Raw genomic sequence first — 23,243 nt, 5'->3', positions numbered from 1 at the left:
GTCCTAGGACCCCTCCTGTTCAGCATATACTTCTCAGAGGTACAGGCAAGCACAGGAGGACTATGGCTCACCATGTTCGCAGACGACTGCAAACTAGGGGCTATAATTGACTCTCCGTCTGACACAGACATCCTCCAAAAGGGTCTCACCAAGACAGATACCTGGTGTCAAAACAATGGTCTCAAGCTAAATGCCAAAAAGTGCATTTTCATCCCCTTTGGAAAAAACAAAGTACCCACAAACTACCACATAGATGGTAGCCCCCTAAATATGGAAGACGTAAATAAGGGATCTGAGGACCCAAGTAGATAGTAACCTCTCCTTTGATAATCACATTGCCAAAGTGGTTAGAAAATCCTTCTATGTGGCCCACCTAATCACAAAAGGGTTTGCATCCAGATCAAAAGAGGTCATTGGGCCCCTCTACGCATCACTCATCAGACCCGTCATAGAGTACAATGCGTCATTTGGGATGTACCTTACAAGACACCTGCAACAAACTGGAAAGACCACAGAAGTTCCTCACCAAGAGGATCACTCGCCTCAAGCAGATGCCCTATGCAGCTCGACTGAAGAAACTCCAGCTGTACTCAGTTGCATACCGCCTACTCAGCGGTGATCTCTGCCTGACATACAAGGCCATGTCCAACCCAGAATTGATGGACATGCTCCACCTAAAGAAAATCATATCCCCCTCGAGCCATATGCTCCAGGGATCTAAACCTCACCACAACAATAAATAAGATGTGCTAGAGGGATAGATTCTTGTCCTAGAGACTTTCCATTCTCTGGAACAAGATTCCAGTCTACATTAGGCAGAGCTCCTCGCTAACCTCTTCAACAGAAACCTTGATGAGTGGTTGGGAAACAGAAAGTTTACCCCAGGGATCACTTCAATGGCTCTGCTGGACAGAGGCACAGGGAACTAATCTAAGGGGGCAGCGAAAGCCAACACATTCCAACTAGGCTTATAAATGCCTTCGGGCAGATAGCCTAGTACCTACCTATGAACCTATGATGGACAAATAGGACGGGGCATCTGAATACACAGGTTAGTCTTCTATGCAACAAATTCTAATTAGCCTTGACTTCTAGGCAGACTCTTGTTCAATGTGCACAATTCTCCACAGTTCAGGATATATGTGCCTGGGTGACGTTTATTTTTGACATTTTCTCATAGCTTGCTCAGCTTTGTATAATCCATAATTCAGTAGTATATAAATGTGCCCATTTGGGATTTGATGTTGACACTTGTACATGGTCAGTGTTTCTGTTGTCTTTGCTAAGTGCATTAATAGCACACAAAATGTCTCTGATAAGGAATCTGGCCACAAGCCTACTAGTACAGCAAGTTCTCATACATGAAAAGCCAATTTCCAGAGTGGAATGTCAGCCCAGTTTGGTGCCTCTTTTACCACTTTAGTTAAATGAAGTGGAAAAGGTATCACTCAAAAGTATTTTGTGGGACCTTGATGGTGACAGTAATGAATGTACCATTTTCAGAACCACTCATTATTCATTTAGGACATAGAATGAGTTTTAAGCCGTCTGCTATTTCATACATTTTGAAAATGGAATACAGAAAGCAACTTCTATCATTATTTCTTAAAATATACCACAGTGGACAAGTGATTATACCAAACGGTGCATATATTGACTACAGTTATAAAAGTACTATTATTAGTCAAACGTCTATTATGTGTCTTGCATGCTTTTAGTCACTAGTAACAAGTGCTATTCTGTGAGTATGTCTATGGCAGACTGCCCTTGCTTTAATAATAGATCAACTGACAAAATGTATGCCTGACAGTTTTGAGCTTTTCCTTATCTATTTTTAATCTTATTCTCTTTGTGTATCTTTTTTTCTTTTTCACAGATGTAAAGCACATGCACGTAATTATTCTCTTCATCTTCTCCATTTCCAAAGTACTGATATGTAATGAAGTCATATACAAAACACCCCTAGGTATGCTTTTTATAATTCTCCTCATGTACAAGTTTACTGCATATATTTTAATGACCACAAAGACCACAATTTGGTATCTCTGATATCTTCACTTGTCCTTTTTCTAGCTACATATATTTTTTTCTCATTTTAGAATTCCTACTTGAGGTTAAGCACATAAAAGAGCTCTACTCGGTAACTCCTAAACAGTTAACAAAATGGAGCAGATAAAGAAAATGCAGTGTTTAATGAACCAGACCTCATATTTGTGGCAGTTCTTAGGCCATTTCAGAAGTTGTACAGTTGAGAGTACCCTGAATTAGCATTGCAGGTGCAACTTTCATGTTTAATGCATTTAATATTAAGCAATGTAACTGCAGCTTCAGGTCAGATAGATCTGGACTATACTGACATGCTATTCATAAAAGTCTACATTGGTCTTCTTGATGCAATAACACTGATCTGCCCACACTGTTTTTATGTATGAATATCAGCTACATTTTAATGTTAAACACTTGATGCAAATTACACAGAGTTAAAATGGGCATACACAAGGTTTTCTGCTTGTATATTGGTGATGCTATCATGTTTCTCACATTTAATGTTTGTTGCAGTCTTATGTACTAAGACTTAGTAGTCAAATGCTGCATTTTTAATTTTATGTTGTTCTCAGACCAAGTTATGAAAGGAAGGGGACAGGGTGAAAAATTCCTACTTTTACTCGTGTTTAAACTTTACTAATTCTCATTTATTAAAAATGTCATTCTTATTGTCAGGTCATTCTCTTTACACACTTTCAATTTTCTATGTTCAGGGCTACTTGTCATAAGTGATTTTACCTAATGATCAGTAGGGATGATGGTGTTATGTTCTGGAACTATAAAAAAAATCCTACTAGTTCAGTGAATGTACTTAGCTGCAGTTATTTTAAGCGATCCTATTTAGAAAGCAATAAGCAAATCAAGAGTGCATTTTCTCCAACTATGCATACCCTTCTTTGACGCCAAAATATCATAACTTTGCATGCACTATGTTCTCTGGTTTACATTACAATACTGAATGCAGCACAGGGTGGTTGCGGCATTCCTACTGAGGTATCCTTCACATTAGTTTTTTGGTGCACATTTATGATTCATAGAGCTGCTCTTTCTGAGCAGATAATCCTCCACTGTTACAGATGTTGTTCTTCTTCTTTTGGCTTTTCCCAGTTAGGGGCCGCCAGAGCAGAACTCATATCCGCTAATGATTGGCAGTAGATTTTTTATGGGTGCCAACTTGATGCCCAACCTTCAACGAAGGCACGCCCATTCTATGCATGTCTTTCGAATACCACTCGACCACTGGGAGGACATGCAGACTCCACACAGAAGGTGCTCCCGCCGAGAATCGAATGGGAGAACCTCTTGCTATGAGGCAACAATGCTACCACTGCACCACCACGGCTTCTCCACTGTTATATATATTTACTGTAAATTCTGGATGATGTACCCATTTGCCTCTTCCACAGGTGAACAACTGCTTCCATGTATTTTCATCACAGACATCCATCAGTACACAGTAATGGCTTAAACAATCAAACAAAAGATGCATGTTTGCTAAGTGAGAAATACAGAGGGACAGACTACTCTTACAGTACAGAGGATAGCAGTGTGCATTATTGTGGGTAACCACAATGATTAAACCTTAGGTGATCCTTAAAATGGTGTCTGATACTTCCAGAACTGAGCCTCAATGGAGAAAGGCACACTTTTAAAGGACATGGAAATGAAACAAACTTGTATGGAAAATATATAGAACACAAAAATTGTTTGCTGTGGTCCCAAAGTAGGTTTTTCTATTGATATGGAGGCCCTATAAGACAAGACCAGTTCCAGCAATAAACTGCCTGCTAAACACTTGCATTTTCTGTTAGCAATAAATGCGTCATAATATATTACAAAGGTTATTCCAGAGGACTTACCATACTGCCCAGTTTTCTCACTTATTTTCTCAGTTTATAAAATGGGAATCTTGCACTTTAACTATTTCTTTTACAACAATATAAATAAAAAGAAGGATGCATAAGTGTTTAACAAGTAAACAGAATTAGTGTTGGACAATGCAGAATATATATATATATATATATATATATATATATATATATATATATATATATATATATATAAACATTTTTCTGCCAATGCACAACTCTCAGTGGCTTGTAAAATGCACAGTTTCTAAAGCTTCACAGACTGATACAAAGAAAACTCACATGTATCTGTACTACAATTTTAATAGCTGTTTATTGCAGCTAACAAATAGTGAGAAATCATAAGAAAAAAATATATGTAGCTGCTGAGCACCAATCAGACATACATTCCTCCATTTATAACCCCCCTCTCTATGCTTGTCAGAGCTTGAGAAGCTGTGCTTTCATTTGACATTTCAATAAGTGGAACACAGCATTACAAATCCATTCCCAATTTTACTGAAACAATTATTGAAATTCTCACCTTCAGGCCATGGATGTTCCGTTTCCCAGGAGGCTTGCAGGCTGAAACAGTAATTGACTAAATTGTAGAACACATCAGGGCCATTTACAAATTTGCTCAAAATGAATCGTTTAAAAAGAAATGAGGGTGACACCAAAATTAGCAGCAAGAAATGACTGAAAAGTGACTCTCGAGACCAACAGAAGGAAGTATGAAACATGATTTTTAACTTGCAGGAGTGAGCATTTATAAATGAACAGATCTCTATAACGTACTTCAGTACACATTACAATTTCTGCTTAAGCCAAATGAAATTTTGAAAAAAATGTAAAGTAAGTAAAATCACTCTGCCCTTCCTTAAATCTATATATTTTTTTCAATTATTATCTAATATAACTTTATACAAGACAGTTTACAGATATCAGTACATACTTTTGGGGAAACCACCAGTTAACCTTAAACTATACTGTTTAAAAAAAAAGCAAACAAATCCAATTCTGATAAAATATTTTAATATACTGATTTTATTCTAGGATACACTGCATTTTCCTTACAAACCTGAAAATATTATGTTGATACAAACTGTTTTCCTGTCAGCAAGATTTTTCTACTCCAATACTTTTACCCATAAAAAATGTAGCATATTGATGCCTCCAGTTATTTTCCTAGAACCATAAAGAGATTACTGGTATGTATAGATTCTTCTGTTGTGAACATGTTAGTGAATCACTAGCTTGATCAAATCCATACAATGGTATCCACCATAAACAAAGTTTTGTGATTAATCTCAAAAAAGATCTGCTTAAGGCTTCCCTCTCCTGGCAACCTTGTCACAATTGCATTGTTCTCACGCAAAATCTAGCAGTCAAACCAGCTATCGTGTGGTTAAAAGCAAGATATTCTACTTCTGCCTTCACCTGCCAAAATGGCACACGTGTCTGCATGGCATTTTCAGCACACAACGTTCTCTGCATACTGTCAAGCAACAATCACCTGGGGCCCTTTATGAGGGTTAATACCATCCATGGTAAAATCACTGATTCTCCCGGATGGTGTTTTTCACTGTTCATCCCTCAGACTTGGGTTTTAATATTGCTGATGCTAGGAACAACTGAAGTAAGGCACATACACATGGTATAGTGAGCTCTACCTCATGCTGAAGACTTTACCTCAGTGCTGGCTCAAAGTGCCTTAACACAATTTTAAAGGAAAAACATTGTATATGAGATACTCACCATAACTATAGCTCTTTGAGAGAGAACCATGGAGCAAAGCAACACCTAAAAACATTGTATATGAGATACTCACCATAACTACAGCTCTTTGAGAGAGAACCATGGAGCAAAGCAACACCTACGTCTTCCACTAATCTTCATGATTCAGTCACAGCTTACATTTCTAACAGTACATATATCTAATGACTATCCATCCTTAGTGTCTAATTCTTTTATGTAAATCCAATTTAACCTCAAACCACCTCAAGTTCTTCTAGCAAGAAGCTCTAACCAAAAGTCACACCTAATAAAAGTAAACTTTACAAAGTGCCCATTACAAGTTTTAAATATGTCATCAAGGAAGAATGCTGTAGAGATACGGTAGAAGGATAAGTATGCAGCAATGAGGGTCTTTCTCTTCTCCCCCAGCTCAAAGATCTGCTGATGTACACCACAAAGACAACTGAGACAATTGTTGCAGCTGCAGGAATCACACATCTGAGCTGAGCAACTTGATGTTCCCTGGGTGCATGGCTTCAATCTCAAGTCACATACCTAAAATTGCACTAAATGCCTTTCTCAATTCTTTTCTGCCATCTAAACTAAACAGTCACTCTCTTTAACTCTTCAATTTGATAGCTGGGCGAGGTCTCTAATTTCATCAGTGCTAAGTACATTCTTACTTTTCTTTCCTAAATGCAAGACAAAAAACATTTGTATCTACTGAAATTGATAAATGATGTTAAGCAAAAACATAAGAAGGATCCAGACCACGGCAAATAAAATCATATATTTAATGAAAAAAGACACAGGGTAAGAGCTTTCGCAGCTACAAGCTGCTTCATCTGGTTGTCTGATGAAGCAGCTTGTAGCTGCAAAAGCGCTTACCCTGTGTCTTTTTTCATTAAATATATGATTTTATTTGCCATGGTCTGGATCCTTCTTCTGTTTTTGCTTCACATTCTGACTACTTTGTTGAAGGTTCCGTTTACCTGCATCTTGGTTTCTTTTTGGATAAATGATGTTACCTGAAACAATCACAAAAAAATCTATTGCTGATGTCAAATTAACTGCAAAGATAACAATTTGCAGTGCACATTGTGCTAAGAGGAAGTTACAACATTACTCTTGCTTGATTCATCTTTTAGTGGATCAGGATCCGTTTTAAAACTCTGAGAAATGTATGTTTTTCACCTAAATTAATGAAGTCAGAAGCATTTTCAGAGGGGCAGACCACAAATATTCATAGCCTTTTAGTTTTGAATGGAGGCAAAGTCAGTTTTTCTTTGAACTCTATAGTTGAAGGATGGTTGCCCACTTTGACAAGTAAAACATGCTCTTCTTCCACTGATTTCTTGATGATTCTATTTTTACAAGGGAAAAAGCAATGGGGTAAAACTGTTTCACTTAAACATGGAAAATCTTTGAAGACATGGCCTTTGAAAACTTAAAAATATTTCCATCTCTGGATGCCCTCCCCTAGATGTGCAGGCAAAGCCTTGTTGCTGATCGAGTTCCAACACCGAACAGTCTCCAGTTATACTGCTCTATTTTTCTCTGAATTGATGACTCCTAAAGGGGGGCATTGGCAGATTCCTGAAACTAAATTAAACAAAGTTTACAGATAGCAGACATCTAACACTCAGCTGCGTGGGGGGGGGGGGGGGTCAAATGTGGGCTCCCACTGACATCCTGTATTGCACAGTCATACACTTATCTAGTACAAGAAGGCTGTCTCTCAATTCAGGCCTAAACCTATTACCCTCTATAGGAGAGCAGTGTCAAATGCATAAAAAGAGATGCCTACACTTTTTATTCCAGTTCAGAAGGGGAAAAAGATCTGGAAATGCATTACCTAGACAAATTTAGTCACTGATGGGGTAAGATACAGATGAGACGGATGTGGACTTGGCTCCCCCTAGAGAAAGCATCATCTGGAGACACTTTTAACCTCATGAAAGAACATTTAAATGTTTTTTCAGGAAGCTTTCTTCACCCAAGGAGTTCCCTCCAGCTACTGAAAACTAAGCAACCTAAGCCTCTAGCAATTCCTTTACTTATCGACTCCTTCCAAAATATCTCTGATGAGGTCCCTTGAATATGATGCTCAGCTGCTTGTTCCTAAAAAATGGATCTGCTTTAAAAAGTCCAAGAAAAAATTACTTTTGGTATGCCATCAAAACAGGGAACACAGATTGTAAGAACTCTTAATTGTAGCATTCTCACATGATCAAATGAAAGCAGGTTGTTGTATAAATACAGTTTTTGGATTCTGCTAGTCAATTCAAGATAAAAAAAAAATACAAACTTCTGAAATCAAATTTCATAGTAGCATAGGTAAATACTAGGCTAGCTGTCTTTGCAAATCATTTAAGCCTAGCCAATTTCCCTTTTCATGTTTGAATTAACCTATCACATTTGGTGTTAGAGTGGCCTTATCCATTCCACGGCTGATAACTGTACATTAACCCTAGTGAGAATAACAGGGATCATACCATAGATAATTTCAGATGACCCATGCATAGGATAAAGCATTAAGGAACTACAAAATTATCTTCTTCATAGGTTGTTACTAGGCTAATGACCACAAAAGCCCTTACAAGCCTAGACGGGAACCCCTGAACCCATTTGGTTTCTGAGTATCTTGGGTGTTTATACGGGGTGGGCATGTTAGTAGGGAGGTAACCAAGGGATTTACAGGGGGATTTTAGTTAGGATAATACTTTTCTTATTGCCTCTGTCCATAAGTGACATGTAGGCCAGACTAGGAATAAATTTATGATTTCCCATCCAGTTATCAAGGTATTGTTTGACTAGGGTCATGGATGAACTTAGTATTACATGGATGGGGAGCATATTCCCCAGCGCAGGGAGCCTTTGGGACACCTATGTGTCTCTCCAGCATGTTCTATTTATATCATAAGCAAAGTTTATATCCCTGGATCTAGTGTTTCCGTCTTGTTTGTTTTGCACATGTACAACATATCCATCAGGGCTAGGTCTGAGGAAGCCCTGTAAGCCAGGCAAAGATTTTCTCTCAGCAACCTGTACGAGACTGAATACAGACACAGAGCCTTTAGGAAATTAGTGTAGGACTGGGTATTGATGCCCTGAATTCTCCTGATGAGAAACCTTTGTAGACATTCCAACTGTTGCAAATGTCTGGTTAGGTATATGCCAAAGGGGCACTGTACACAATGATGGATCTTAATAGAGCCAGGTAGAGTGATAATACAACTTCTTCGGACTTGGATGCCATATCCTAACTAATAAGCTGGGTGACACAATTATTTTCTTACTGTCTTAGCTACATGTTGGTCAATGGCCAGATTATTGTCTACATATGTTCCCAGATCCTTTACTATTGGATTGACTCTTTGATGTATTTAACCGAAGAAGTAACAGCTGACAGTTTCCCCAAAGAACATTATAATGCATTTTTTGCCATTATGTTTTAGGCTTTGGTTTTAGCATTAACCATTTGCCTGTGTTAAACTGACTTGCAAGATGTTGGTGTCTTGGGGGAATCTATAATAGCTCCCAGTTTACAGTCATCTGCAAACTTGGTCAGCCAGGGACCTTGAGCTTTAGCCTTGACTTCCAAGTAGTAAATACCAAACAGGAGTGAGGCCCAACACAGAGTCATGGGGTAACACGGAGCTTTTCCACTTCATTTCAAACCACAAGGCACCCTATCTTGGACCGACACATCAGACCAGTGGGAACAGACTGGAGATTCATCCAGCACCCAAACCATGATTTCCCTGGAGGTGATACTGCAGGAAATAAAGCAGGTAAAACCTACAGCATGAGAGGGAGAGCCAGGTTTGCTGTATTTTATTTATTTTTACAAATTTTTCTTCATTTACCTTTTATATCTTGGCGGGGGGTAATAGTTTTACTGGTAGCAGTGGATTAGATCAGTTATTGAAACAACAGCCCCAGCGAGCAGCTGTGCATTACAAGCATGACACAAAGACACTAATACTCGCATCTTGCGCTGAAGTGCGATGTGTACGACAGATGCAGAGTCGAAGCACCGATATTGGACTTTTGAAACACTGTAGGTTATTTAATTTTCAAACGGATAGATTAATCAGTTTGTGGTTGCATTCACTAAATGAAAAATAAGAGCTTTTACAGTACATTCTTTGTCCCATGTATAGCACAACTGCACACAATTTAGTAGATTTTGACACAAATAAATATGTTAAATGTATAGAGTTGAAAGACATGGCCACTGAAGTGGAGAGTCAAGAAAAGAGGTTTTGTGACAAGTGGATGACTGTGATTTCTTGACAAATACTAAGCTTGATTTAAAGTATAAAGATCAGTGTGAACAAAACGAGGTTAACAGAAATGTTTTTCTGAGGGTTATCAGCCTGATAGTAAATTTTGCTACAGCAAAGGATGGCCTTACTCATCATAATGAAATGATGGGGAATCATGTATTTCATTTAGCAAAAGTCCTACTGTGGATACTGGGGTTCAAAGTTTACCAATCAACAGAACATACCTGCTGAAGGAACCTCAATGCAGACAGAACTAGATGTTCAAGTAAAAGTAAATTAATTTTATGTGAAGAAGAGAGGGAGATATAATAGTGATTGTGATGTCACTTGCTAGTCTGAGTCAGTTTTGAATAAACAGAATAGGAGAGGAGTGGGAGGTAATTTCAGAGTTGTGATGGAAAAGAAGAGTATAAAGCTGAATAAGTCACAGCAGGTGTGCTAGCCATGGGGAATTTGATGATTAGGAAAAGTATTAGACCACTTGTTAGTACTGATAGAGAGAATGTTACAGTATCTTGTTTAGGGGGATGCAAGTCGCAAGATATATACAGAGGTTTGTTGTCTCTGAAAGACATAAGATCTGCTTACAGTTTGGTAAATATACATGCAGGTGTGAATGATCTGGGAAAAAAAACACCATTTGACATGTACAGAACTGCTGAGAGTATCTTAGAGGTTTGCAAAAAAAACCAAAATCATATTTGTTTTTCTAAAATTTTGACCTCACCAGCTTTATCAGATTATCAATTTACAAAGGCGTTGTTGTTTAATACATGGTTATATCATTTCTGTATTCAAAAGGATATTCCCCCGGATTTAATAAACTTCCATGCAGGACTAGCTTAGTCCTGCACGGAAGCACCCGTGTAGAAGCAGGACGGCAGCACGCCATGCATATTAATAAGGCACGCTGCCCGAGCTACTAGGCTTACATGGAGCGTGTACGAGTGCAGTGGGTGTGTCTGAGAGCAGAGCTCTCAGAATAAAAATGCCTCTGCAATGTACAACAGAAGAAAGGGGTAAGGACTGAGCGAGACCGCTCACAGGTGTCCACAAATCCCCACCAACAGTCCCCCATGTGTACAACAGCAACAGTACATAAATATAAAATGAAGAAACCCATTTGTTTTTTTTTAAATATCCGATTAAAGCTAACAGTAGGTGCACGGGTGTGCCCATCGCTTAGCTACGGTTAAAGCAGCTTTAAAGGCTGAAGAAGACAACAAGGAAGAAATATGCAAATGAAGTAGCATAGCAATTGTGTATTGGGCAGAGCATTCGCCTTAAGAGCAGGCATTCCCGGTTTGAGTCCCACTGCAGCACATTCCATTTTCCATGGCAAAGCACGTTATGACCAATATATTCTTGTTGCAAAACCCACTAAACAACATATATTTATGAACTGGAGTACTGCAGGAAATGCACATGTAAAGTGTCACTGTCATAATGAATAAGCTACTAGTAACCAGGTTTAAGCACAAATAAGCAGTAGTAAGCATATTTAAGCACTAGTAAGCAGGCTTAAGCCAGTTTGCGTGACAGTAAGCAATGCGCACACAGGTGAAGCAATACTGAAGCTAACTCTCTCTAAACATCATTAAGCGGAGGTTAGCAGTGCTTACCTCTGCGCAAACCCACTTACAACTGCTTTAAAGTGCCTTAATCACTCTGTATCCAACGGCCCGTGTTCTGCCCAGCAACAAAAAAAACAGCCTCTGGAAGCCTTGAACCCAGGACCCTGTACACTAAAGTCACAGTAGCTAACCACTAAGCCATCATAGCAGTACATAAGATTGAGGTTTCAACAAACAAATCCTCACCATAGGAAAATCAAACTAAACATGTGAAAGGAATCTATGTACAGTGTGATGTTGTACAACCCTCTACATAACATAAATATGGGAACTGGAGTACTGCAGTAAGGCCAGATGTGAGGTGTTATTGTAATAAAGTTTTGAAGTCCCCAGGACCTCATACAGTGTGCGTACACATGAATCATGGATACCAAACACATATATAATATGTAATGAATAATAAATCAATGCCAAAAGGAAAATACAGTGCAAATGAAATATGAAGCAATGCTAAGCACTGCACAGCTCAGCTTAGTTGGTGTAAGCAATGTGTAGGCTGGCTAACTCAACCTGCCCAGTGGTATACCCCTTTAAGCAATGCCAACATTAGGTAAGCAGGTGTGTCCATAGCTTAGCCTTTTCAAAACAGTCCAATCACAGAAAACTGCGGGAAATCGGGCGTATTTAAATCCCACAGGCATGAATACTTCTCAAAACGGGTTGCAGCTCCCTACTGTAGGCAGAATGGCTGGAGTTGGGGAAGGCACTCGATTTTGAGCACAGCGCTGGGGCATATAGGAGTCCAAATTCATGGTATGGCTCCTGGTAAAACACCATGGGCAGAGATTACTGCAGGGCCAGTACCAGGGCTCTCAGTATAAAGTGGAGGCCTGAGACAGTCTCGCCCGTGACCTCACCAATGTTACTGGTATCCCCTGGACTGGTAAGCAAGTCAGGCATCACCATGCTGACCTGAAGAGGCTGAGGGGGGGGATCTCTTGGAGCAATGGATCCAGGAATCAAGGCAGATGGCCAATGCCCCAGCACGAAGTACTCATTCGACTACGTAGATAATGATTGCCTAGCTTGTGTATACTATGGATTGGTAATGGCTAAATATCACTGTATTTCCCTGACAGCTGCAGATGAGTGGGTTGCGAACCAGCAAGCCCATGCTGCTAGGTTGCAAAGGCAGTGTCGCGAGACAGGTTAGTAATAATCTTGCATGTACTGTCATAACAAATAAATATAACAGTTCTAGAAAGTGATGTGCCAGTATAAAAATGTATTGTGTATGGGATATACTAAGTAAACTAGACAATATGGCAGGAAGACTGTCATATAGGTTGTGTGTAAATAAAAGTGTAATATCATGTGAATAAAAGTATAACCCCTGGAGTGCTTGTGTACATTCTTCTTTCATATGTTGTAGTGTTGCATTCTATAAATAGTACTATTGTATTAAGCAGTGCCACCCACACTGCTGAACGCAGATAAAATGTGTAGGAAGTTCAGTATAACAATGTTGGAAGTCCCATGAGGTCAGTCATATTGTACAACTGAGGGAGACTTAGACAGAAAACATTGGAATGCTTCACACCAATTCCCTGATAGCACAGAGTACTGTGATGTCAGCTGTAATATTTTTACCACATACAGCAGGGGTTTAAATCCCGGGAGTGGTAGTAAGTTGTATGCATAATCATACCCCACAACTGTAGAGAGTTTGTGAGAATGTTCAGATAGAAAGCTGTATTCATAATTAGACCCAACAACTGCACAGAATTTTCTAGAATATTCAGATAGCAAGCTGTAAGCATAATCATAACCATCAACTGTACAGACTGTGGCAGAATGTTAAGGTAGTAAACTGTATGCATAGTCATACTCCTCAACTGTTCTGATCTGTCCAGCATGTCTAGATAAATAGCCCAAATATGTTGCCCGGTAACCTGTTCCCCTGACAAATCAGTGTGATGATCCAAGAAATGTAGGCAGCATTTACTGACATATAACTGATAGTCAGACCTGTACATAGTCAGAGAATGTACATGAAAACAAACCTGTCATTGTAGCATCGCACCCAAACTGTATGACAGCAATTCTCACAATGTGCCACATTAACACCTGCATCCTGACAAGCCTTGACCAGTGTATGTGTGCAATAACAGATTGTTAGGTATGTGTATAACATCAACATGGACTCTGGGAGTATGTGTTGACCAGAGTATGTACAATAACAGATTGTTAGGTATGTGTATAACATCAACATGGATTCTGGGAGTATGTGTAGAATTTGTCAGGTAGTGTTAAAGATTTTCTCCACAGCTATACCAGGTAAGAGGTGTAGACTCTAGGTACAACACAGTTCATTTGTATACTTGTCTACAAGCATGGAATCTGGGAGTATGTGTAGAAACTGTCAGGTAGTGTTAACAATGATTTTCTCAACAGCTATAACAGGTAAGAGGTCTAGACTGTAGGTACAACACAGTTCACTTATATACTTGTCTACAAGCATGGAATCTGGGAGTTTGTTTGTTTGTGTCTTTTCGGCTTTTCCCGGTTAGGGGTCGCCACAGCGGAACTCCAGTCCGCTAATGCTTGGCAGTTGATTTTTATGTGCCGAGTTGCCAGCCCTGACACACAACCTTCAACGAAGGTACGACCATTCAAGCATGTCTCCACGCAGAAGTCGCTCTAGCTGAGAATTGAACTGGACAGCATCTTACAGTGAGGCGACAATGCTACCGCAGCACCACCACCATGCATGGAATCTGGGAGTATGTGTAGAAATTGTCAGGTAGTGTTAACAATGATTTTCTCAACAGCTATAACAGGTAAGAGGTGTAGACTATACGTAAGACAGAGTCCATGTATATACTAATCTACAAACATACCACTGTACAAAGTAAGGCCATTGGGTAGTGTAATGATACATGTAAGGGACAGATCACTGCACTGACTAAGAAAGTTGTGAAAACTACAGTGATATATTAGTTGTTAATTGACCTCTCTCTCTCACCCCCACCATATGTGCAACAATAACTAATTACACACCTCAATGGGTATGTGTACACTCCAAACTTTTGTTGGGACATATGTCCTATTGGTTTATAAATATTCACATTTGGTTCTATGCATGTGCAATGTTAAAATATTTCCACATTGGTGGCCTGTTGCCATCAATGAAACCTGCATGCTGTTGTAATGGCCACTGTTGTCCAATATACGCATGTGTTCTGCTCAGTCTGCAACTGTTGCAAATCTGGTGTCTTGGGTTAATGGGAATACCTATGCATGCTGTTATAACTAATCCTGAATGTTGTTGACTATTACTAACTGATATCTTTCTTAAAACTGCAACACCATAGCTCGTATGGGAAGGCCGGTCCCAGTAGTCCCACCTGTCCCACCTCAGCTGGCCATGGCACCAGCACGTCTGGGGCCCAGCCTGGGACCTCTCCCTCCGCTGGCCCTGCACTACCTTCGGGTGAAACCGCTGCAGGGGATGGGGCTTGCCCCCCCCCGGGAGGAGGGGCAGAGAGGTGCCTGTCACCCACCGTCAGGTCCGGGCTGTGGTACGTAGGGAACTCAACAATGAGATTCGAGACCAGCGTGAGGGCCACGTGGTGCAATTAGAGGGTGAGCCTGCACCACCTGCCCAGCCCCCAGCACAGCTACCTTTGGGGCCATGAAGGTGCAGTGGTGACTGCTCATGGGTGCGGGCCTCAGTCCCACTGTTTCCGTTTGGGGGCTCATGGGCTTGCGACTTCCAAACACCCCTCCCCGTTCAAGGTGTTTACCCCCGACGTGTCATATACTGCGCCTGTATGCATCTTGCTTGTTGTGTCTGTTAACCTACCTCCCCAAATATACCTACTACCCTTCCCCAACATCCCACTCTCACCTGAAAAAAAAGGGCAATCTGTTCCCACAAAAAAAATCTCGCCCTATACATAGCTGTCCATTTCACATACGTGTCCACTGGACACATGTAATCTGGTCTAATTGGCATCACAACGAATTATTGTTGTCCTCACCCCCACCCAGGGGTTTGAGTGTCCAAATCTACCTCCAAATTCAGTGTATATGCACAGCTGTTGCTGTAGAAGAAATGGGCCACTATGGACCTTCCCTACACCCTTCCTGCACATCCCTAGCTATTTTCCCTACTGTCTATCCCTCTTTGTGCCCCTTTTTTCACCACTTTCCTATCAACCCTTTTTCTATTCTTTTAAAGAAATTAGTGCAAGGGTAAGCAGGAGTAAGCAATTTTAGGCAGCAGTAAGCGGGTTTAAGCCTGTTTGCGCGGGGGTAAGCAATGCCTAGTTAGCAGTGCTTACCTCCACGCAAACACATGCAAACCCGCTTACAACTGCTTTGAAGTGCCTTAATCACTCTGTATCCAATGGCCCGTGTTCTGCCCAGCAACAAAATAAACACCCTCTGCAAGGTTCAAACCCAGGACCCTGCACATCATAGACAAAGTTATTTACCACTAAGCCATGACAGATATACATAAATTTGATGTTTTCAGCAACATATCATCCAGCCCAGTCATGCAACAGTACAGAGAATGTATAACAACATCTAGATGTATGTGTGCACGCAAATATATTAATATCTAAATATATACAACATATCTATATATGTAGATTATATATATTAAGAAATATATACATATATATGAACATATATAAATGCAAATGCCTGCATCGACACATATGTATGTCTACACCTATATGTCTACATATACACAGCAAGGTACATATATGTACGCAGATATATATCTATTTAGGTATATATGGACACAGTTTATATATATATATATATATATATATATATATATATATATATATATATATAGACACACACATAGGTATATGTGGCCATACATCTGTAGATAGCAATGGTAAATTAACAAAAACAAATATGTCCACATGCACCATTAATGGGGTTCAGAGGTCCCAAACAATATACATATTGTACGAACTGGCATACCACCCCCACAGCCAAACACGTCCACCCTTCAATTCACTACCAAGTGTTGCAGATCCCATAACCAGGACCTGTCATGGCATGGGCACAAGATGTTAACAGTAATACATCCCACCTGTATGATGTCAGCCTGGTATTGATAATATATCATGCAATACAGTCTGGCTCTCATAGGAAATGTAAAATATGGACGCTATCAACATCCCCAGGATACATATACACAGACACATATATGCAGATACAGATATATATATATATATATATATATATACACACACACACACACATATATATAGATATACATGTGACTATACATACACACACAAAAATATGCACAGTTAAGATACTTATGTAGTAGGCGCACACAATATAGTACAGCCACTATGCCTACAGTTAACACCCTAACAACTGGACACTGGATGAGCCACCCATACAAATGCCATTTGTTGCCTGCAACATATACCCACAGAGAGGTCATAGGATAAACACCACACACAGGTTTGCAGAAATGGAATACCTTTATTTGTGTACTATAACAGATTTATATGCCATGTCATATAGCTGTTCAGACACTGATATCCATATCAACAGAGTAATGTAACTGTGAAACAGTTATACTAATACAGTAGTCTGGAAAGGTCCACAACTGTTGCTGTCCAGGCCAAGCCCTTCAAATCGTACAATAGTAAAGACAGACTGGGCCAAAGGATACCACACAACCAACAGTAAGTGATGCAGGTGTACAGTCCAGTAGCCTCTATCTACACACTGTACATAATCACTAGGTGGTAAAGACTTCAGTTGACCAAATGGGATGTAACTGTTACATAAGGCATAACTGACACCATCACAGGCACACTGGCAAACAGAACAGTCTGTATGTCAGGAGGCAGTAGGCCTGCAGTAACCCACTTTATGTAAGTAATGTCAAGATAGGTGACATGTATAGTACTGTACATTCAGATACCTTAAGGCAGCTCACCCCTGATACACCCACATTTTGTAACAGCCTAGGTTATGTATGGTGCATCCCCCCCACCGACTCAATAATACAGGGCCATATACCACTGTTACATACACTGGCCTCTGGACTGCATATGGGCACACATGTATTGTGTATGTGAAGCCCACACATGTATGGCCCCAGCCCCACCGTATGTGTGGGGGATACAACAGCACTGGACTGCTGGCAGACATGGCAGCATGGTATACGTATATGTGCACATGTATCTCTATCTGTATATGTGTAGACATATACTGCTTTGTATATGTATATATCTGGGTGTGTATATGCATATCTATGTACATATACACACTCATCTGTATATGTCAATATGTACAATATAGTTATCTGGATAATCATATGTACATATATATTCACCATATGTCCTGAACATGGGGTGTAGCCCTACCTCAGCCCCTATAGTCCCACCTTCACAGTGTAATGGGATGTCAGGCATGTATAGCAGGTATATTAGCAGACTACTGCTACTGTAATACAGATTGTCTGCACAGACATGGTGTGTGTGGGAGGTCACATCTGCTTTTTACATGTGCGCCATTGTCTACTGACAGAGATCCTAAGGACATCATAGTACGGTACCACTGCAAACATGCAATGCTCCTGTGGAATACAGCAGAGATATTGGCCAATAGATGTGGACATTCTGACACACACTGTACAGTCCAGAGGTATGCACAGAACTTCTTAATGTAGAACATGTGGACCAAGCCTGACAATATGGATGTTAACAGCCATGTAGATGGATATAACACATAATGACTGGTATACAGTCACCCCATAGGTTATGCATTCACACACCCCTGTCTGTCCTGACACATAATAACTGCTGGTACAGCGGTGCCACGGCCACATACTACCCACTAGTTATTGACATACATCTGTACAGCATCCCACCGCTCTGTCTGACATACATGACTGTTAATGGAGGCCCGGCAGCAGTACATCTGGCAACTATCTGGACATGACACCTCACTGGGTAAGTACACTAAGCTGCTAGGCATGTAACAAAGTACTGTGCAGGCTACAGGCAGACTGGCTCAACATTGGCCTACATCTCCTATGGGGGAATGCACATGTACCTACATATATAGCAGGCTCTACAGACATGTCACAGCACAGGGTAAGATACACCTGTGTGAAAGTGCATAACCACAACCAATGTGAACACAGCCACAGCCACATATGGTAAGCTAGCATAATATTACAGTATAAGGACTATCTGTTCAACACCATCCTCATATGTGCCACTAACACACTAACCCTACATATACTGTGCTGCTACTCAGTGTGGTCTGGTGCCCGTCTGTGGTATGGGACATGTGCATGTATGGTCCTGCAAACATGCAAGCCAATACAGTAACATACAGTGAGTGGAGCAGCATGTAACATCAGACAGGACGGGACCTAGGACGATGACAACTACCACAATCTGTACACAGGCCAAGGTACATATTAATAATACACACACTGTCGACATTCACCATAAGTACACAGACCTCAGTACTGTACAAACAACCACAGTATGTCCATGGTATGTCATCAAATATAACCCCTACTGTACATAACATGTGTAGCAGTCTGATATCTCACTGGCTTGTTATCAGATATGATGACACTAATTATGGTGTACAGCACATATGCATCTCTTAATGCATGACATATGTACAAAGGTTGACTGAGTTGTGGCTGGAAGCACATACACAAGGCCAATATTGACATGTTGCTGTGATAACATCATACATTTACTGTTGTAACAGGGTTTGTTGCAACCTATGTCCTATGAGGGATATGAAGTCAGTAACTGTCACGGCTTTCACCATCTACAGACTACAATCCTCACACTACCTTCTGCAGTTCACAGATACATGTTCTGTGGGTAACACATGACACCAAAGGTACCACACATTGCCCAGTCTGCAAATGACCCTACAGATGGGGAGTCCTCATAAACATACAACTGACATGTCAGGTATTAATACATGTAGGACAGCCATATCAGCACACACCCTGTTAAACCAACATTACTACAAGTGCAGTATAGCAGCACTTACAGTCTGTAGTCAGGTCAGGCACATCCCCCTCCTTTGTGTTGACCTGTTTCCACAGTGTATGTTGTCAGAAGTAAATCCCCAATCCATCTGAGATGCTGTTTGCCAAACAACAGAATGAGTTCCTGCTCACAATGAATGAAAAGGACCAACACAAACATGATGTTCCTAGATATTGGAGTGTGCTTCCATGCAATTGGCTATGGGAATGTTATCACAGCTGTTCCACATGCAATCAGCTATGGGAGGGCTGAAATTCACGCAGAGGCCATCAGCTGATCATGAGCATTACCTAAAATACACATGCTGCTACCTAAGCAAAGCAGGTGTAGGTCTCCACATCCACCAGTGAGGGAGTGAGAGAGGCAGACAGAGACAGAGACAAGTCAGGGAGGGGTGGGAGAGTAAAACTTAAGCATGTTTGTGTCACACACCTACCAGCACAGGGGATCAAACCCCTGCCGACTATGTAGTGCTATCACAGTTCTATGCAGTTACTGGATGCGCCACATAGGTTACCTGTTGTGGACCCCTCAGAACATATATGTGATGGTGAGTGACATCTGCAACAGTGATCTGGTAGCTATACAGTAGGTGAAGTACACGTGCCTGTCCGCATGAACAGGTGCCAGCGTCAACATAGCCACACTCTCACAGCGATGCACACACACTGACACACTTGGCAGGGCCAGGATTTCAACTCATCACTAGTGAGATTGCCACAACATATTACTGTGCAGGTATCACATGCACCACACGGGCCATACGGAGGTTATATGGGCAAAGGGTATGGGGAGGTGTCTGACATCAAACAGCATACTTCAGTATGCCAATGGGGGTTGTAGTGAGTGCGGATGTGATCATACGCATCATACAACACACACACAAACACACAGTGTGCCAGTACTGACATGCATGGGTGCATGTCTGCATGGGTGTGCGGTGGTCGACTGTGCCAGATGGCTATACAAGGCAAGGTGATGGGTATACCTTGGCATCAGGCCACATGACAATGGTCTGCATTGTGGCACAGGGCTGTAGTTTCTGCATCTGCCCACACAGGTGGGTATTGTAACCAGCATCCAGTCACCTGAGGACTACAGCGTGTGGCCAATGCATCGCTTGCCATGTATGTGTTTCTTAGTCCATGACATGGACGGTGTCTGGGATGTGCACACCTCCCACATGCATGTACAGTGACATGTGGAACTGTACCTGGGGTGTCTGCCCCATGTTGTGTACACAGATTATCATCAGATGTGCCAGTCTTGGCCACCTGTGGCGGGAACTGGTAATGGACCGTAGGTTTACCCTGGACCTACATTGATAGCATGCTAACGGCATTCCCTAATGTCAGTGGCATCTGTCCATACAGTGCATGTTTTCAGGCATGGTATGTCCTTTGTGGGTCACGTGATGGCACCACAGGTGTTGCAGATGTCCAGTGGGGAACATGGTGAAGGTGCTCTGCCTGCATGTACGTGGCTATTGGACAAATGGACAGGGTGCCATGCCCTCTGTAGCCCACTGAAATCACTCCATAGTTACTATCAGTGGCCAATATGCAGTGTACTACCCACACATTGGCTGTTGCCTAGGCATGTGTGTGTGTGTGTGTGTGTGTATGAGACATGGCTTGAGAGTGTGCTCTGGGTAATACTGGGGTTGCTAACTGTGATTGCCTGGCCTTGATGTCACATATGCGTATGGATTTACACCCCAGCCTCCCGGCTATTTCACATCTGTTATCCCTGTATGGTGGACATTGTGATACATACTAGGGCAACCATATAAAAAAATTTGAAAAACTCGCTCCACATTGGGCCCACACAAACACACACACACACACACACAAACACACATCCACACAGGACACGAGTTACAAAAACACACACATATACACACACACACCTGTCATGTCCGTGAGTAGAACCCTTACCTAACTAGTTTATTACACTACAGCACTACGCAGTTATAGTACATGCCACAGAGATTACTGGAGTACTTCTTCCCAAAATGTACTATATCACATTGGATGACATCAGCAGGATTGGCAAAGTTGGACATTTAAATTGTAGTGTGTGTGGCTAGGCTGAAATGCATTGCTCCCTACACAGACAGTGACACACACACAAAACATCTATAACCGACATGTGTGGGTATAGAACCCCTAACAGAGGTCTATATCACACTACAGCATGGGGCTGTTATAGGACGCACCACGGGGATTACTGGAGAACTCCTTCCCCAAAGGTTTATTTCACAATGAATGAAAACAGCAGGATTGCCAACGTAGGGCATTTGAAATGTACTGAGTGTGACTAGCCTGAAATGCATTGTTCCCTACATAGACATTGAAATGCACACAAAACATCCACAACTGTCATGGGTGGGAAAAGAACCCTACCAGAGTTCTATATCACACTACAGCAGTATGCAGTTACAGAACGCGCTATGGAGATTACTGGGCTACATCCTTCCCAGAGGTGTATTTCTAGGTGGATGACATCAGCAGCCTTGCCAAAGATGAGCATTTGAATTGTAGGGAGTGTGACTGCCCTAAAAAGCATTGCTCTCTACAGAGAGTCAGACAGACATACACACAAACACACACACACTTGCCAAGTCTGGGATTAGAACAGCTACCTGAGTAATTTATCACACTACAGCAGTACGCAGTTACAGGATGTGCTACGGAGATTACTGGGCTATAACCTTCCCAGATCTGTATTGCTAGGTGGATGACATCAGCAGCTTTGCCAAAGTTGAGCATTTGAATTGTAGGGAGTGTGACTACCCTAAAAAGCATTGACTGACACTGACACACACACAGACACACACACGCACACACACACACACACACACACACACACACACACACACACACACACACACACACACACACACACACTTGCGATGTCTGGGATTTGAACACCTACCTAACTATTTTATCACACTACAGCAGCACGAAGTTATGGTAGCACCACAGAGATTACTGGGCTACAACTCTCCCAAGGGTGTATTTCACAGTGGATTACCTCAGCAGGCTTGTCATAGGAGGGCTATAGGGAGGGCAGTGTGTGTGCATGGGCCATGACCATTCATCTAGAGGTTGACACACCACATGCGTGCACATACAGGGTCATATTTCACAGGTACATGTATACAGCTACTAGATGACATACTTCCTTGTATAGTCATGTTTCACAGCTGGCACATGCACCAATAGTCTGTAATGCTGACAGATACTGGTGGCTAGTATCTGCAGTGAGTGACATCTGAACCTCATGTGGTTGGGGCCCTTTGGCTGTGTGCTGGGTGGGAGAGGCCTGGATGGCTCCCTGCCACAGTCACCCTCTTCCACACATCTAAGTACGTCTACCTTTGGCTTATTATAGTGTGTTGTCCTTCCATATATGTCTGTATTTCTATCCACTGTGTGTGCAAGGCATGTGTGGTGCATACTGACAAGTGTCTGCACTAACAACTGCAACTGCCAGATATGTCTGGTCCACTGGTGTTTGCAGACATGGTCATGTGTTTAAGTGTGTGAGCATGCCCAGTATGGCCTTCTGTAATTAATGTGTGGAGCGAGTCCAGGTAGTTTGCACTGCAGTGCTGACCTTGGTTTTGTACACCGACAGGTGGGATGCTGTCTCTGCAGGGTATCCATC

At 41.5% G+C, this 23,243-nt stretch overlaps 1 protein-coding gene across 2 annotated transcripts in view; it reads right to left on the bottom strand.

Annotated features, from left to right (window-relative positions):
* Nucleotides 1-23,243, bottom strand: part of MAP2K5 (mitogen-activated protein kinase kinase 5) — a 3,489,187-nt gene that overhangs the window by 2,607,761 nt on the left and 858,183 nt on the right. For both annotated transcript variants that reach the window (XM_044077884.1, XM_044077885.1), the window contains one exon: nt 4,438-4,478. In XM_044077884.1, coding sequence (XP_043933819.1) covers nt 4,438-4,478 — 41 coding nt within the window. The remainder of the gene's footprint in view (nt 1-4,437; nt 4,479-23,243) is intronic.

Source organism: Protopterus annectens, chromosome 7.part0, assembly GCF_019279795.1.
Source record: "Protopterus annectens isolate FY-2018-M chromosome 7.part0, PAN1.0, whole genome shotgun sequence".
NCBI classification, from domain to species: Eukaryota; Metazoa; Chordata; order Ceratodontiformes; family Protopteridae; genus Protopterus; species Protopterus annectens.
This window is presented reverse-complemented; position numbering and strand designations above follow the sequence as displayed.